The 16,962-nt window shown below is 41.0% G+C and overlaps 1 protein-coding gene across 6 annotated transcripts in view; it reads left to right on the plus strand.

Annotated features, from left to right (window-relative positions):
- poe (purity of essence) overlaps nucleotides 1-16,962 on the plus strand; it is a 51,083-nt gene that overhangs the window by 1,311 nt on the left and 32,810 nt on the right. For 5 of the 6 annotated variants that reach the window (XM_053745589.1, XM_053745590.1, XM_053745591.1 and 2 more), the window contains exons 4-36: nucleotides 82-202; nucleotides 306-577; nucleotides 876-1,039; nucleotides 1,251-1,386; nucleotides 1,978-2,100; nucleotides 2,354-2,496; nucleotides 2,807-3,014; nucleotides 3,469-3,628; nucleotides 3,879-4,033; nucleotides 4,383-4,548; nucleotides 5,225-5,403; nucleotides 5,654-5,810; nucleotides 6,350-6,453; nucleotides 6,824-6,967; nucleotides 7,203-7,418; nucleotides 7,910-8,097; nucleotides 8,704-8,884; nucleotides 9,262-9,367; nucleotides 9,581-9,734; nucleotides 10,064-10,298; nucleotides 10,548-10,766; nucleotides 11,069-11,239; nucleotides 11,364-11,509; nucleotides 12,528-12,667; nucleotides 12,992-13,208; nucleotides 13,383-13,435; nucleotides 13,551-13,701; nucleotides 13,977-14,141; nucleotides 14,462-14,610; nucleotides 14,819-14,925; nucleotides 15,357-15,571; nucleotides 15,910-16,076; nucleotides 16,676-16,888. In XM_053745589.1, coding sequence (XP_053601564.1) covers nucleotides 82-202; nucleotides 306-577; nucleotides 876-1,039; nucleotides 1,251-1,386; nucleotides 1,978-2,100; nucleotides 2,354-2,496; nucleotides 2,807-3,014; nucleotides 3,469-3,628; nucleotides 3,879-4,033; nucleotides 4,383-4,548; nucleotides 5,225-5,403; nucleotides 5,654-5,810; nucleotides 6,350-6,453; nucleotides 6,824-6,967; nucleotides 7,203-7,418; nucleotides 7,910-8,097; nucleotides 8,704-8,884; nucleotides 9,262-9,367; nucleotides 9,581-9,734; nucleotides 10,064-10,298; nucleotides 10,548-10,766; nucleotides 11,069-11,239; nucleotides 11,364-11,509; nucleotides 12,528-12,667; nucleotides 12,992-13,208; nucleotides 13,383-13,435; nucleotides 13,551-13,701; nucleotides 13,977-14,141; nucleotides 14,462-14,610; nucleotides 14,819-14,925; nucleotides 15,357-15,571; nucleotides 15,910-16,076; nucleotides 16,676-16,888 — 5,425 coding nt within the window. The remainder of the gene's footprint in view (nucleotides 1-81; nucleotides 203-305; nucleotides 578-875; nucleotides 1,040-1,250; nucleotides 1,387-1,977; nucleotides 2,101-2,353; nucleotides 2,497-2,806; nucleotides 3,015-3,468; nucleotides 3,629-3,878; nucleotides 4,034-4,382; nucleotides 4,549-5,224; nucleotides 5,404-5,653; nucleotides 5,811-6,349; nucleotides 6,454-6,823; nucleotides 6,968-7,202; nucleotides 7,419-7,909; nucleotides 8,098-8,703; nucleotides 8,885-9,261; nucleotides 9,368-9,580; nucleotides 9,735-10,063; nucleotides 10,299-10,547; nucleotides 10,767-11,068; nucleotides 11,240-11,363; nucleotides 11,510-12,527; nucleotides 12,668-12,991; nucleotides 13,209-13,382; nucleotides 13,436-13,550; nucleotides 13,702-13,976; nucleotides 14,142-14,461; nucleotides 14,611-14,818; nucleotides 14,926-15,356; nucleotides 15,572-15,909; nucleotides 16,077-16,675; nucleotides 16,889-16,962) is intronic. The other variant, XM_053745588.1, reaches the window with a different exon arrangement.

The raw sequence follows: 16,962 nt of genomic DNA on the forward strand, positions 1-16,962 counted from the left end.
AATATCTTGTTTTATTATTCAAACAATAATATAGAATAGAGCAATCTCTACAGTTCTTTGATTTGTCTCTTTTTTTTTTAGCTTCTGCTCCCCATTGTGGGATTATGTGGCATTGATGGAGGTGGCTACCCACAATCTGACTTAGTCATTTTGACATCTTTGCTCAAGAATGCAAAATTACCAGCCCATGTCAATGCACCGGGTGAGTAGCATCTGGCCTCAGTGAAATAATTTAATATGTTAATTTTCTAACCATTCTAAAATGCTGATAACTGATTTGTGCACACTAACTGATTTTCTTACAGATACGCAAACCGCAAAGACATCTGTGATTGCCAGCCCAATCACTTCATTAGCATCTCAAACCACAAGTGCTGAAAAACAACCACCATCTAACGCTCAACGGCGCTCCGACGCACTTCTTGAGCAGTTGACTGCACCACTGAGGAACCCTGTGACCTCTATGCCGTCGTGTCAGTCCCAACCAGCCACGGTGGTCTTGTCACCCGGAAGTAAAGATAGTATCGAAAGTACTAAAGATGGGAATGCTTCCCAACAGTCTACTATTGATGTAAAGGTATTCTATATTCTATATTTGAACTTTTTCGATTTATTAAGTAAATGTATGTATAGACAAGTCACAGATTGAAGTGGTCCCAACATAAGTGTTACGGGATATTAACTCAACAAGACTATATGTTAAAATAAACTGAAAAAGATAATTTTCCTTCCTAAACTGACTGGTGAAACTTTTTTACATGCAACTTTCCATGACGCGCAAACTCGAAATTTATTTCAATCATAGTCTTTTCTATTTTGGGTAATCGAGTATATTATTCGGCTGGTAATAATATGGTTGCTATATCGGTCATCAGAAATGGGTGTCATCAACATGCTCGTCAATCCTGATGGAGCAGCGCGCAGGCTCCGTAATGCTCAAGGTTTGCTCGTCGCTGCCGTGCCTGCAGCGCTACCTTAACCGCTGGCAGGCCGCCAGGGACTCCAACACCTCGCCGCAGTTCAACTCCGACGCGTCTCTGTACGTTTACAGTTTTTTTTATACTACTTTTTTACACCGACAAGACCTCTTCTTTCTGCTTCCATAACAATGCCCAATATTCTGACAAGGACTGGATAATGTCATGGCGCCACCTCGTTCTCTGTCTGCCTTGGTCGCCGCCTGGTACCCTCAACTGCCTATGCGCATCTATCCGGCGTAATTCTAAAAATAATTTAAAATTGTTTCCCAGGCTGCATTTCCTTGTGAACGAGGTCCATGTGTGCAGACTGGCTATGTCCCTGCCATGCCTCGAGCCCTTCACATCGGAGCGCATCGCCACACTCAGTGACGTCAGCACCGCGTGGTTACTTTGCGCCACTGCACAGGTAAACTGACGATTGAATGATTTGTCATCAAGTTTTGTTTATACCAACTAATATTATAAATGCGAAAGTTTAGTTTTTTTCTTATGAACTATTCATCTAATCAACCTTTTTGAAATTTTGCATATATGTAGTTAAAGAGTACAAAGAAGGTCTTAGAAAATCATTCATTTCGGAAAAAAGGCTGATCCTATGGGAAATTCACGTAGGCGGAGCCACGGACTAAAGCTAATTAACTAGTTGCTCGCCGCGAACTTAAGACTTCGCGAACACAATAAATTTGTAGAGTTTTTAAAATTGAGAATATTCAAAAAAGTACTTAACCGATTTTGATGCCCCGCGAACTTAAAAATTCTATTGACCAAAGGTTCGAAAGTTATCGCGTTACATACATACAAAAAACGTATTTTTGCCCCAAGTTGATTTGTAGCCTCAATTATATTTTCAGTCTGTATCTTCGAACATTTAAATGTTGCAGATTGTCCTACCAAATAACTTCTAAATTGACGTATTGAGAAACATAAAAATGATGAATTTTATTGGTTGGTTGTATTGTTTCATTATAGATATCAATACAGTTGTGTATGTTGACAGGCGTCTCTACATCCAAAGGACGAGGAGACTGAACAACAAACAGCTACTCTGGTAGAGAGCGCCCTCAGCTTGTACAACACTGTTGGGGAGACTTTCAAACAGTCTACACGCGCCGGGGGTTATGTAAGTACCATTCATAATATACTAGCGGCCCGGCCCGTGTTCGTTTGTACACCTAAATCTTCCTCAGGAATCATATATTGATGAAAACCGTGAAAAAATCAGTCTGGTAGTTTTTGAGTTTATTACGTTTATACAAACAGACTTACCTACTTCTTTTCTAAGGGCGGAAGTATTACTGTATTATGTCTCAAGTGTTTTGAAATGTTAAACAATATTTCCGCTAGCAGAGTATTAATAATCTGTATTTTCATAGGTATATCAAAACCATCTGATGATCGGTGGCTGGGTGCTCCTGTGTGGTTTGCATCACGCACTAGCTGGAGCGCCGTGTCCGTCCACCACGACTGGAAAGAGTCCCGCCAAAACGCCTTCGAGACCTTACAACTTGACCAAAATGTAAGTGCCTTCATTTATTTCATTTCATATATATTTTACAACTGTTGGCAGCAGTTCAACCCGTTTCAATATAACAGACCTTACTTACTTACTTAGGCTGTCTGATTCATCTGCCCTCAACTATACACATCAAAGTAAATAACTTGCAGAACACCCTATTGTTATTAGTAATTTGTAATTTTTAGGAACGCTCCTTAGAAATGACGCCATTTTTAGGCTATAGATATGCTATTAGTATATGTATGTATATGAGTTAAAAATGTCTATCTTCCATCTCTGTCAGTTTGTACGATAAAGTATTACCCCCCAGGCAACAGGGTCTGGGCGTGGTGTGGGTGGCCCTCGGCGGGCGCTGCCTGGCGTGGGTCGGGGCTCTGCTGGCGGACGCGCGCGTGGAGGCGCTGAGCTGCGGCCGGCCCCCCTCCCCCGCGCCCGCGCCCGCGCCTCTGCTCATCCTGGCGCAGCACACGGCGCACCAGCGCGAGCTGCGGCTGGCCGCTGCTGCTCCACTGCATCAGGTGAGTGTAGCGCTGCATGCTGCATACTGTGCTACCCGAAAATTCCACGGGTGCTATTTCACACTATTTACATTCTTCTCTCTGTTCTCTGCATATTCCCGGTTTCGTTCGGTGTTGTGAAGCCGCGAAGCCCGGGCTCAGCGTTCGGCTGTGATTTTACAACCGGCCTCCTGTCTGACGTCAACCCTTCTTGGGAATGCTGTTGTTGTCTATCAACTATCTTGGTTTCGTATCCCATAGTCGCGTCATACATCCACGGGAGGATATGTGGTGCTATTCTAGGGCGAAACCATAAGTCACAGTGTTTACTTCAAGGTTACATTCTTAACGTGTAGGAAATCCATGTGTCTGTGAAATTCGTGCAGAAAATGTGTTTGAAACTGACACACATTCAAAGTTTGGAATTTGTAATGTGTGTAGATTTAATCTTAATCACGTTTCTTGTATCCAACAGTTGCTGGTGGCTTTGGGCGTGGTGTGCTACCGTAAAGCCACGAACCTGAAGCGCGCAGTGGTCCAGAAACAGCACCAGGACTGCGACCCCGACCGCTCCGACTCCACCGTCTACTTCCAGGACATGATCCTGTGCTCTGAGGACGAGGAGACCGATGATGGTATGTGGATATTATATCGATACTTCTACTATGCGTTGTAATAAAATCATTGCCATTAGATGATAATTGTAATTTGTATTGATACCTCAAAATATAATTTTAGTTGGTATTTTTACCCCTAATATTATGGTAGATTCCTATTAGATTCTTGTATTGCCGTCGTTAAATTCATGAAAGGCATGTGAATTCGAGCTTTATTGCCTGTAAATAAAGCAGAATATCGACTGATAACTAATGTAAAACTGTCTAGCAGACAGTGAGCCGTTGTTCGGGCTCTGGTTCGAGTCTACATTGGTGGCGCCGGAGACGTCGGAGGGCGGAGGCCGGCCCGCCAGCGAGGGCCCCAGCGACGCGCCCGCGCGCCACCACCACCCCATCGTGCCTGATAAGGCGGAGCCCTACTCGGTGAGTAACGGTAGCCCGGGACTGATGACGCTTCATATATAGAGGACTTTTACCTTATAATGTGTGTTTGTTTGACAGTCTTTCATGTCGTGTTGAGTTGATTTTTGGTCAGTTGTGGAACTGGAGAGCGGCACAGTTTATTTTTTACTAAGGGAGGAGCCGCGGGCAACAGCTAACAAGTGTGTTTTTTGAAGAAAAAAAAATCCGTTCTTTATTGATTTGGAAAACTCTTGACATTTTTATTTTAATTTAAAAAAACTTTTTTTTTCATTTTCTAAAAACTTTTTTTCATAACCTAGCGCTATCTAGCAGACAGTATCTCAATCTTATCACCTTTTTTTTCTCGCAGTACATAACTTTGGCGACAGAAGTGTTCACACTGCTGACCGAGGAGATCATCAGCGAGGGTTCTGACAGACTGGGACAAACTGCGTTACAACTTCATGACGCTCACCAGGCGTTGCTCGCGGCGCTTGCTAAGGACCTCGACAGGGAGACCGCGCGAACTGACACAGGTAATTCTTTGGCTAAATCTGGACTCCAAGTACCATAAAGTTTATAACATTCTTATAAATGTGTTACACAAAAAAATAGAAGATAGTACCGGTTTAACATGTTGAACACACACAAACAGAATTAACATGTAAGTCATGTGTAACATGTTAAATCTGTTACCAAATGTTTCCTTGTGACACTTATTTGGGTGTTTTAAACCGGATTCTGTAAAGTGTTCTTAATATATTTTATGCAGTGAACACTTCTGAACATGTTAACCTAGTTGATAACAGATTGAAATATAACATTTTAAGCAAATGATATACTGCAAAATTTTCTATACAGCTTAAATGTAATAGGTACCATGTTTATCAGAAACAGTTTTATCAAATTGCTTTGTTGTATTTCATCAGCGTGTCATGCGATGCGAATATCTCAAATGAAAAAAAAAACTAATAATAGATTTCTTTATGGATATTCTACAATCTCTTGTTGTTCAGCTTCATGTGTATTGGTGAAAAATAGGTGTATAGACTTTTCATTTGTTCATAGCAATGTACATTGTGTTTGAACATATGTGTGTTTAAACATTATCTGGGAGTGACTTGGCGGGGAAAGTAAGATTTGGCGGGAAAAAAGCGCGTACGGTGACATACACGCATGAAAATTAATAAAATGATCGTTGAATTTGTCCAGGCACAATATCGTCCTGCTTCGGCGTTCGTTTGGGCGCACTATACGGCGGGTTCAGCTCAGCGCTGGTGCGCTATCTCCACAACCTGACCGGCGCGCCGGCGTTCGCGTCTCTGCAGCCGGCGCTCCAGCAGCAGCTGCTCTCCGCCGGCTCCGAGAGGAGCAACATGACACCGCTGCAGGTCACTATCAATATGGTTGCAACGATGTTCACACGTTGTGACAAAAATAATAGATAGTGTCAATTTTATTGTTCAAATCCATTTTTATCCTTCAAATCCCTGACTTGACTTTTCAGCACATATAAATGTCTAGATTAAAATATCTTTATTTTTTATATTAATGTTTTTAATAAAAAAAAATAATGGATGTGTATAAGAGTCAATAACCATTTATTTATTATATTGTTATATTATTATTATTTTCATATAGGTCGGACCTCGAGTAGTTAAGTTGCTCGGAGGCATGGTACTCAGCAAGTCGGCAGCGGAAAGAGAGAACAGCATCTTGGCGATGTGGCACAAGATCGTGAATACTCTGCAAGAGTGCGCGCTACAAGCGCAACCTTCGCAGGACCACGACTATGAGGGTGAGAATATATAGTATTTTTTTATTCGGTTGTTGAAAAAAGTTAGGGCCTGTTTCACCGCTTGCTGATGATGAAAGTATCTCTCTTATCTTCGCGTGTTCCCCGTTGCATTCGGAGCTATGACGCTCAGGATTAGGGTTTAAAACTTCCATTAAATTTAGAATTTTTTACAACTGGCCGCCCGCCAGACGTCAACCCTCTTTTGCTGTCGTTTGCTTGTCAGCGGTTTGTGTCCCTTAGTCGCCTCGTACGACAACCACGGGAGGATATGGAGTGGTTCTATTCTAGGGCGGAACCACATTACTGATAAAGCATCTGAGAGCTAATAATATGTATTGAACAGTCAGTGTTACACAATGTATGTCTCAAGCGTTGGATAGGGCTCTGACAAATAACTTGAAGCAGATATATAAAGCTCTTATTTTATCATTCAGATTATAATATGGTTTTATCACAAAATGGTGTAACTATCTATATAGTATTATAGTGTAGTGTGTAGTATTCTATTCAAGCGTTTTTAATGTTAAATATTCTTTCAGACTTAAATGTGGAGCATGCACAACTGTTGGTGTATTTATTCCATTCGTTGACATTGATGCAGAAGAAATCTGTGCTTTTGATGACTTCCAACGCTATTATTAAGGTTAGTTTATACATACAATATCAATATCATATCACCATTAAATATCCATAGGTATAAAACTCTTCCGAAGCTGACAAACAATGCACGATTGAAACTAATGTGCGTACAAATCTGAAATTTGGTTCAACCTTCAAATGTAGCAGAGGAGCATTAAGAGAGAATTTTCCAACATTCCCACGTGAGTAAGAAAAATAGTCATTTTTACAGGCATACACAGTCAGAAGCAAAAGCTAGTATTATTATGAATTAATCCTCCTTGTCCTATTTGTTCTATTAATAGAACAAACAGGACAAGAACTTTAGTGTTTATATAAAATAAATGATCTGCGCTTGTTATTTCAGACATTTTAAAACAACTTGTGAATTACAGGTGGTGGAAACCCTTGCTATAAGCGACAGACAGCGGGCGATGACATTAGCCCCGCACCAACTGATGCTGACCACACGCCTCATGTTGCTATTGGAATATCTTATGAGACATCTGTACGACGCTCCACAAACTCTACTGCAACAGGTAATACTAAAAAAATGTTGGAAAACACCAGCTTGTATATGAAGTACCACCATTATATTTCTTTTATAATTACACGAGGGAAAATTTTTAATAATTTTCCATGTCGTTCTAACCTCTCTGTTCATAAATCATAGAAATTTGAGATATGGTTAAACTTGCAATAGTTAACTGTAATAGTATTAAACTATTATTTTTTTACATATTCGACAAAGTTCTAACTGCCCTCTATTTTCAGATCGAATGGAACCTTGTGATCGCTCCCGGGCTATCTCAGCCATCGCCCGAGTCCGCAACCAATGGCGCGAAGACCACCACAGAGAATGGTCTGCTGAAGGCTCGCATTTATTGTGAAGTCCCGCTCATAGAGCAAGCCTACAGAAGGTTGTCTCAGGACGAAACGTCTATGAGGCCGAAGTTCTACGCTTTGACCAATGCTGAGATTAACAATCAGGTACGAGTTTCCACCATTACTGGTTTGTCAAACTGTTAAAACTTTCTTTTTTCTGTTAAAGGTTTCTATCCATATTTCCATATTTTTAATCCCACAATTGTTATAAAGGCGAAAGTTTGTGACTATGTGTGTTATTTCTTAAGGCTCAAATGACTAGAACAACTTTTATGAAATTTGGTATCGTAGTTGAGGTAGCGATAGCTTGGATTAACACATAGGATACTTTTTATACCGTAAGTGCGCGATTTCCGCAGGATTTAGTCAAAAACTTTGCTCTTTAAGCGGCTACACTGTGGGTAAAATCGAGTCTTATTACGCGGTTAACTCCACGGGGTGCAACTAGTGCCAAAGTCTGTCATGGCTAAACCCCAGGGCTGAATATGATGAAATTTGGAATCGATTTTGGGCTGAGTTGTGGGCGGATGTGCAACGCAAACCATTTTTTGAACAATCGAACGAGTATATATTTAATTAGTTACAATTTCGATCAGGAAAACCCGAAATTTGACGGTTTGGCGTGCAACTTCGTGCTCGGCACGCCTCACAAGCTGAAGTACCCGCTGTTACTGGACGCGCTGCTGGCGCTCCTCAACTCCGCGTGCGTGTGCGACAACCCTCAGCATGCGACGTCACCCGCGGCCCTCGCCGCCTCGCATTACTGCTTCCAAACTGCTTGGAGGTATGCTTGTGAACATTATAGGTTGTACCACAGCCTACAGACTTATTACTTTGTTAGACAGACAGAGATAGCTATAGACTTTGTTGTATTTTTCGTTTCGCTCGTACATGATACAGTATTACGTCTTTCATATATTGTGACAATCCTAATTGCATTGGCTGGATGACTGCTATTTCGCCTTTAGCAAGGCCGTTGAACTACTTTGAATTTTATTAATTTGTGATGTTTGTGTAACATTAGTAAGTATCAATATTTTCAACCAAATGGTTTCATATGAGTGAGAATTGATTCATTTTGTTTTGTCTATGATAGATGGTTGTTCCTTCGGTATTCTTCCATCTTTCTCCTCTAGAAAATTCCATTCATTGCCATATCTATTCATAATCCTTATAAGAAAGTGATAGATGTAGGTAGACTCCGGAATATGAACATTTATTTGAAATAAATAAGAGCTTTATGTAATAACAAAATAAACAATTAAGAAAACCTTGGCTGCACGTATGTCTGTACGTGAGATGCTTAATTAAAATTTTGTAATTTATCTCCTATGTCATCTCACATACTGTAATATGCAGCCGTATTCTCATTCCTTCATCATCTTCCCAGACTGGTGATAAGCATGCCACCCGCCACACCTCACATGGACAAGTTACAAGCGGGCACGGCCGCGGACCTCGCATCGCCGTTGCCGCTGCACGCCGTCATTTGGGCGCCCCGAGCTGACAACAAGAAGGTGTTCAACCCGTGGCTGAAGGATGCACTTGTCAAACAGGGAATGTACACGCAGGTACGTCAAAGGCCTCAAAAATTAATACCTAAGAATAAATAGTACTTTTGTGCTTAGTTGTCTATTTGTAAGTTTTATATTTATATGTATGTTATGTTGATGTCTTTATTTCAAAAATGATATTGATAGTGTATAAAAATGTTTTTAGAAACTGTTGAAATAAATGCGTGTTTTCAGCATAAGCGCATCCACTTCAAAAATGTCCATTATTTATCTCACATAGATAAGTCCCGGAATAGATTATTATTAACGAGAATGAGTAGGATCACAGAAATCTGAGACTGAGCCTCGAAATTTTGTCATACAAAATGTAACAGATCCTGTTTCTATGATATTCGGTTTCGGATGTACAATAGATATCTTGTATTTTGTTCTAGTATGCGGAAAATCTGCTCGCTGGCGTCAGCACGTCGTGTGATAATATAAAATATACCGCCTGGTTGGCATCGGAAACCATCAAACACTTGAAGCAAAATATAACAGGTAAGAAATTTTATTAATTTATTTTTGTCAATAGAAAACCACGCTATCAATTACAACTTATCATTTATTATATAAACTGCAACCTTTGTAAATTCACACGAAGTACATTGGAAGATAAATAAATACTTTTAATAAAAGTATGTGATAAATATATAATGCTCTTTTTCGTTGTTGTAAGGTTGCGTGGCATCATTGTATTTTTTCTAATTCTAGTCAATGGTTTGCCTTCACTGCTGGACGTGATCTCCTGTGACTCCGTGCTGGTGAGACTGAAGGTGTGTCTGGCTGACACCACGTCGGCGACTGAAGCTCATCAGTTCATGCCTGATCTGCTCGAATTGCTAGAGACAATACTGGACTGCTGCAGGTACGAATTATTTTTTCGATAGGTAATATAACTGCGGTTTTATAACGCTGGAGCGCAGTATTAATTTTTGGTGTAAACAGCGGTTTTTGGCTTCTACAATGACTTCTTTGACTTATGCACCAAGGTAATTGCTGGTTTAGCCCTTGTAGCATGTATTCCGTAATTTATACCACCTTATTAATTAAAATGTTATTCTATGATTAGGTTCGGAAGTTTTGTTTTGTTATTTCAATAAGTCAAACACTGAAAAAATAGAGAGACAAAATAATAACTATTCCAAACCTTTAAAAACATTTGTATACAATTAGTCTTTTGAACTTTTCACACAGACTAAGCGCAAGCGCCGAATTGGAGCCTCTAATGGAGGCATCAAACAACGCGTCGGAAACGGCCGTTTGCCGCGCTCGGCTGCAGGTGTGCGGCGCGGGGGCGGGGGCGGGCGCGGGCGCGGGCGCCGGCAGCCCGCCCGCGCTGGCCACGTGGCTGCGCGCGCATCTGCCTCCGCCCGCTGCCGCCGCTTTGGATAGATTGGGCTCCCCGCCGCCCCTCGCCTGCATGAACCTAGTAATATTCTAATTATATTATAACCTTTTATCTACCAAATACAAGTACAATGGTGTTTTTTAACCTAAAAATGTAGGATGTCTTTAGTAGGTATAAAAACTTCGGTATTTTGATTGAACCTCTGGTTTCTATTCTATATACTATTCTGAGATCTAATTGGATTTTTAATAAAAATCTGTCATTTGTATCTAAAATTTATTCTCAATCTTCATAAAAATTATCATTTTCTGATGAAAATCTATATTACAGGCTTTTTACGCATCTGACATCATCCCATCGGAGAGCGCTGTTCTCAACCTAGTGACATCACACTGCGAACTCATCAGCGCCAACCCTAAGTACTCCATCGGGCCTTCCCTGATGATGCTGGCGTACTCTGCCGCGAAACTTCTAGATGTTGGAGCTATGAAGCTGGCTGACAACCCTGATCTGATGAGAAAGACGTTGGACCTCGTCATTCCGGCTTTGGTGAGATTGGTTATCAAGAAATATGTAGTAAAGGACCGTTATTTATATTTCCACGGGTCAGGGTCGGATAAATGGCCGGTTACAAATTAACAACTGAATCTTTAAAAAAATAAAAGTTTATTTTTTATGCCGACCCTCGCGTCAATACAACCTTGAAAGAAAACTAGACGATAGAGAAAGTGAAGGCTGTTCATTCAGTAATCGAGTTTTTTGTTTGGGAATATATGTTGGGTAATCACATGCAAAAAGTATGGTAAATATTTTCAAAATTGATGTTTATTATTGTAATATTTATTTCGTAGACCGACGGACGTCTGGAGTTCATGTGCGAGCCGCTGACTGCTGTACTGAACACGCTGGTGCCACAGCCTCATAAATCTGAACAACTGATACACGAACATATCCTCAGAACTACGTATACTGTACTCGTAGACCATTTGCAGCCGTCTACTGAGAAAACTCTCAGACATATGGTAAGATTTCTTATTCCTTACTATATAATTACGAATTCAATTTAAAAAAAAACTATGTTTTGATTGCTATAAATGTACATATATATTTTTACTATAATATTATTATGTTTTATTTACTCCTTAGGTAAAGTACTGGGAAAAGATTTTGGACCGCCAGCCCGGCAGATTGGCTTACGAGTCTGTATTCACGGATAACTCGAGCTATTCACTCGGCAAGATTCTGCTCTCCGCGCCCAACGCACGGAACCCTTACGCGGAGCGGGTTATCAAGTGAGTTGACACACATTGACTTCACAGTCATCAATACTATATAAATGCAAAAGTCTGCCTGGTTTGTGTGCTTCATTCCACTTAATGACCACGGCTCTCTGTTACACTTTCACAGCTAAACCGCTGAATCGATTTTGATGAAATTTGTTATGCATGTAATAGTTAAAGACCCGAGTTCAAACATATTCTACTATTTCAAGTTTCTATCGCTAAAAACCTGAAATATGAGTTATAGTTTGTATTCTAAACGCACCTGATACATTTTGCCGAGATGCGCTTTGGAGCTGCGAGAAATAACTAATTGATAATAAAATGTTATTCATATCATGATTTAAAATACTGCTGATTTTGAACTTGCAATATTTTTTTTGTACAGCTTAGGCGGATTTTTATAATACGTATTGAAAAATGAAAAAATGAAATATGAAAAAATTTATTTCAGACTATGCACATATACAATACAAGTCCATATTATATTAGTAAGAAACTTAGACAACTATGTTAGTAGAATTTAAAATGGGGGTTATTGTTTTGGACATGTAACGATGCCCAGGACTTGAGTATTGGGCTATCTACCCTCTCTGACACCACCCTCAGGAGCGTGTTGTTACTGCACCTTACCCGTGACCACAGGGAGGCAACTCTTTTACGAAGCACCGCTTGGAAGCTGTCTGTGCTGTGCTCGGCAAACATTCCTGAGGCACTGCAGCGCCAGTGCAGCCCCAACAGACCCCTGAAGCTGTTGTTGTACTGGACCCGCAAAGCATTGTAGGCTTTTTTGGTATAATTGCACCATAGGTTGCACGTGTATAATGTTTGGCAGTAACTTTTAAAAAGCGTAACCTTGACTTCTCGTGAGCAGCGTACAAACCTACGGGACAGCATATTGCCCCTTACCGACAATGCTCTGCGTTCCCTATCAATGTCCATGTCGTCAGATAAATTCTCGGTGACCCAGTGACCCAAGTACTTGAATTTAGTACTTGAATTGTATTATATATCCTATGTTTTTTTCTAGACTATTCATCAAAATCTTCACTGGATGCGAGGGAACAGAACTGGGCAGTGCGCTTTGCATCTCCGTCTGCAAGTTTGTAGGTGTTGCTGATCATCAGAAACTGTCAGTCTTGCTGTCTCATATCTGCTTAGGCTCGCCTGGTAAGTTATCTTAAATAAAATACTTTTTTTTTCAATGTTAAAGTGGTGGTGGTCCTCTGGGCGTCTTATGCCATCTGTTAGCAAAAGGTTCGAATTCTATTCGTTTGTGTTTGTATAACAATCACACTTATGTATTATAGTTTTCATTGACCAGCACTTACTTGCATTCGGTGAAGGGAAACATCGTGAGAAGTCCTCACACTGATTGACTATTTAATATTCTGACTGTTTAATGATGTTCATGCTACTATTTGCCACTATAGATGTCAGGTAATCGTAAAACTATTGTTAGATGTGCAATTCAACATTTTCTTGTTACAATAGCTACATCAGCGGGTTCGCCAGTGACAGCCAATGGCACTCCAACGGAAACTGAACTGCCGACTCCCACGTCGTCCGCGCCGGAAACCGGCGGCAATCCAGCGTCCTTAGCGCTGAGAAACGCTTTGCGAAGCGTGTTCAGAGTTGACAGCGATTCTACGCAGCGCAATGAATCTGCGTCGCAGAGAACAGATTCTGAGCTGCCTGTGTTTGACGCACCGTGAGTAGAGTGATATTTTGTGTTTATTAACGTCGATTTTTCCCTAAATTTAGATGTACTTATTCGTTTTAAAACTTGCGGTACCACGTGCTATACCGATTCCGCTAAGGTTTCTTAATTATTACAATTTATTTCGTAAATGTTCTTAAATTGAAAATCAATTTTCGTTTTCAGTTCACCAGCGCCAAGAGCGCAATCTGAAACTGCACAACAATCAGGAAATTCAGGTAATAATTATTTTTATTACATCTTACCCTGTTGTGTTTTGAGGTTAAGTCACAAATTTTATTTATTCATATACTCTTCAATATTTAATTGTCCTTGTTTTTTTTTTCTAAATAGAGAGCTGCAGCTGGTCTGACGGCAGCAAAGAGAGTGCAGCAACCACCGGAGCGGTGGTCCTGACCGCCTCCCCCGCGCCGCCGCAGCTGGCGCTCGCCGCCAACGACAACACGCTGCTGTCGGCGCTCTGCAAGCACGCGGTGCTGCATTGGTATGGCTGTTACAGTTCTTGCTCTGAGAATAATAGCTGACAAGTCCTCTGTCAAATCAAATAAGATATTTTATGAAGCGTTTTCGTAAACAAAATTATAAAACATTCTGCAAAATAGTCGTGGGATTGAATTCTCTTTTGCATGCACAGATAATATATGTGGTAAAATTTTAAGGTATTTTCAATTGTTAATTTGTGGGGGACCTACTACCTACAAAATAATCTAACATATGCGAATTTTCACTTTCAAGTAATTATATATTTTCTTTGTCCAGTACTGCTGACGTGAGCGAACGTATGCTGGTCACTCTTATCGGCGTTTGCGGCGAGATCCCTTGCTCGTCTCTACTACTCCGTGAAATGTGCCGCCTTGCAGACGCCCACGGGGGGAAACAACACAAACAGCTATTGTCGGCAGCGCTGCATTGGCTCGCTGCCTGGTGAGTACTTCTTTAATTACACTGCATAAAAAGTAAATAAACCATCCTGAAACGCCAACGACTTAAGTTGTAAGCTTTCCTAACGTATTCTGCTATTTAAGATATATGACGCCTAAGTGTCGTGACACTTAGGCGTCATATATCTTAAACTTAACTTGAACGCCGTGGCGTTCACGGTTAAAAATCAAAGTCAGGAGACACCATTACATTTCCTCTTACTCCTCTCTCACGCTGTTGTTATTATCAGTCTCTGCCTTCTCCAATGTAGAATCCCCTTTTCAATTCTTCTGTCTATCTTTGATATATCTTTTTCGCCGTAGTGTGGACAACCTGAGCAGCCAAGAAGTGTTGGAGAAGTTAGAAGAGGGCCAAGTGGACAGCAACCTCTTGCCGCAAATAGAATCTGCATGCGTGCTGCTGTCGTACCTTTCAGACGCACTGCACACTATTAACACTGCGCAGCCACACTGTGAGTATAGTTACAGTCTGTCTATGAGAAGAAAACGGATTTTTAATGGACTACATTTTTTGCGCTTGCAATACCAATGAAATGGTCAAAATTGGTTGATAAACATCCAGTGTTGCCAGCCATAGAAACCATGCGTTTTTTCCAGCGTATCTCTTTTATTATTATCGGCGTGCAGTGACAGTTTTACAATTTACTACTTTATTTTCAGCTTGGCGTTCTGTGAGCCCTACTTGGGAATCGCCATCGGATCTTGGTTTCGACCTAGATTATACCGACGAACAGCAAGATGATGACGACACTAGTGCTGATGATTCTGTAAGTAGCATATTAAATCTTAGTTATTTATTTATATATGATATAGCTACCAGCTTTGTATTCGTCAAGTGGTTTCTTCGAGGTGGCTACTGAAAGAGAGGAAGACCTAAGACAAGATGGAGCGATGGATGATGCGATGGCATTAAAGATAAACTAATCGAAGTCGCTCTATCCCTATTTAGAGCGATTTCGATCAGTTTTTCATATTTGATGGGGGAAGTATTGGCCTTAAGGCCATGGCACTAGGACAGTGTAGGCTATTAAAGATATTCTTAATCCTATTCAATATTCGCATTTTTAATAATATTTTTACCTCCATTGTTAGGCATTGTTTAATTTCGTAAAAATATCCATAGAAGTTCTATTGATATGACTTAAAATATTTTACAAAATTTTAATTGCTATACAATGTTATATTTCACTAACTATAGGACGAAGATGCCATGCTCCAATACAAACTGTGCACATTCACGGTGACCCAACGGGAGTTCATGAACCAACATTGGTATCACTGCCACACCTGCAAGATGGTAGATGGCGTTGGCGTATGTACGGTCTGTGCAAGAGTGTGTCATCGCGGCCATGATGTCTCGTACGCCAAGTTCGGCAACTTCTTTTGTGACTGTGGCGCTAAGCCAGACTCTAGGTAAATATAACAAAATAGGTAATGTAGCTGTGATCATAAAGAGTACCCGAAAGTTTGTTAATGCGTCACTGATTTGAATTGCTACCAAAACAACACCAAATATATAGTTTTATTTCAGACTAAAAACTGACTATAGGAAGTAAACAATCAAAAAAATTTCTTTTTATCAATTATCAGTTGGAATTTTTTTCTCATATTAAATTAAGCATTTGAAGTTCACTTCATCTTTAATGTTTGCTTTTTCTTCAGTGACTATTATATTTCTTTATTCTTATTACTTACTCGTAAGTAATAAGAGTAAAGAACATTTTCATGTTTACGTAAACCATTTTTTCCAGTTGCCAAGCCCTAGTAAAGAGGTCAGTGACCCTGGGCGGGGGCAGGACTGCGACCGGCACAGACGAGCCCCCCCCAGCGCCGTCACTGCGGAGACGAGCTTCAAGCCCCACTCCCCCCGCCGTGCTGGCTCAGCCCCGCCGACCGCAACTCGCCGCCAATATTCAAGGTACGTTGGCTTACCCCACAGGGTTGGCGGGAAGACATGGTTTATGCGATAAGCGCTTTGTATACATTTATAGTTGAAAACCTAGTGATAACATATTTTTCTTCTGTCTTTTCTTCTTCGTATAATCTAGAAAAAGCATACGTGGTTGTAGGTGAAACAAAAACACTCGCATTTACAGCACTGGAGATCTGTGCCACAGGCCTTGCCTCTTACAAGCTCCAGTCTCCTCCAATCTGGTATTAACGTTTGTAAACTTGATTGCGCTGGATTGCATATTGTTGGCAAATATAAAATAAACGAATTATTATGTTATCCCATGCTACATATTATTGTAGAATTTGGACCTTTTACAAACTTTTACTCATATGTATTTCCCTTTGCATTCGGGGTTGTGATGCCTCATGGCTTAAGTCACCATAAAAAATAATCCGAAAAATTTTGGGATATTCGGCCGTCTGCTTGACGTCACCTTTCTTCGAGCAATGCTCATCAGTTGCTACGTGTCTCTTAGCCGTACGACATCTACGGGAAGATATCCTATTCATTTTATTTATCAGCCACACACCACCAGCCCCCACACTTTACTATGTTTCACCCAGGCTGCCGGTCGTACCTGCAATCGTACACGGGATGGGGCGCGTGCCTGGAGCGCGTGCGACGGCTGCTGGAGGCGCTGTGCGCGCCCGTGCGCGCCGCGTGCGAGCGCGCCGCGCCCACCGGCGCGCACGGCCGCGCTCAGCGCGCTCTGGCGCAGCTGCATCTCGGGGAGAAGAAGTTCAATCATACGGACACCCTCATGCTGGCCACTCTTGGTGAGTTATCACATTTACTTTGGCAATTCGCCTGAAAATTTAAATGTCCTTTGTAAATATATATTTTTGTACAC

This window comes from Plodia interpunctella, chromosome 5 (assembly GCF_027563975.2).
Source record: "Plodia interpunctella isolate USDA-ARS_2022_Savannah chromosome 5, ilPloInte3.2, whole genome shotgun sequence".
Classification (NCBI taxonomy): Eukaryota; Metazoa; Arthropoda; class Insecta; order Lepidoptera; family Pyralidae; genus Plodia; species Plodia interpunctella.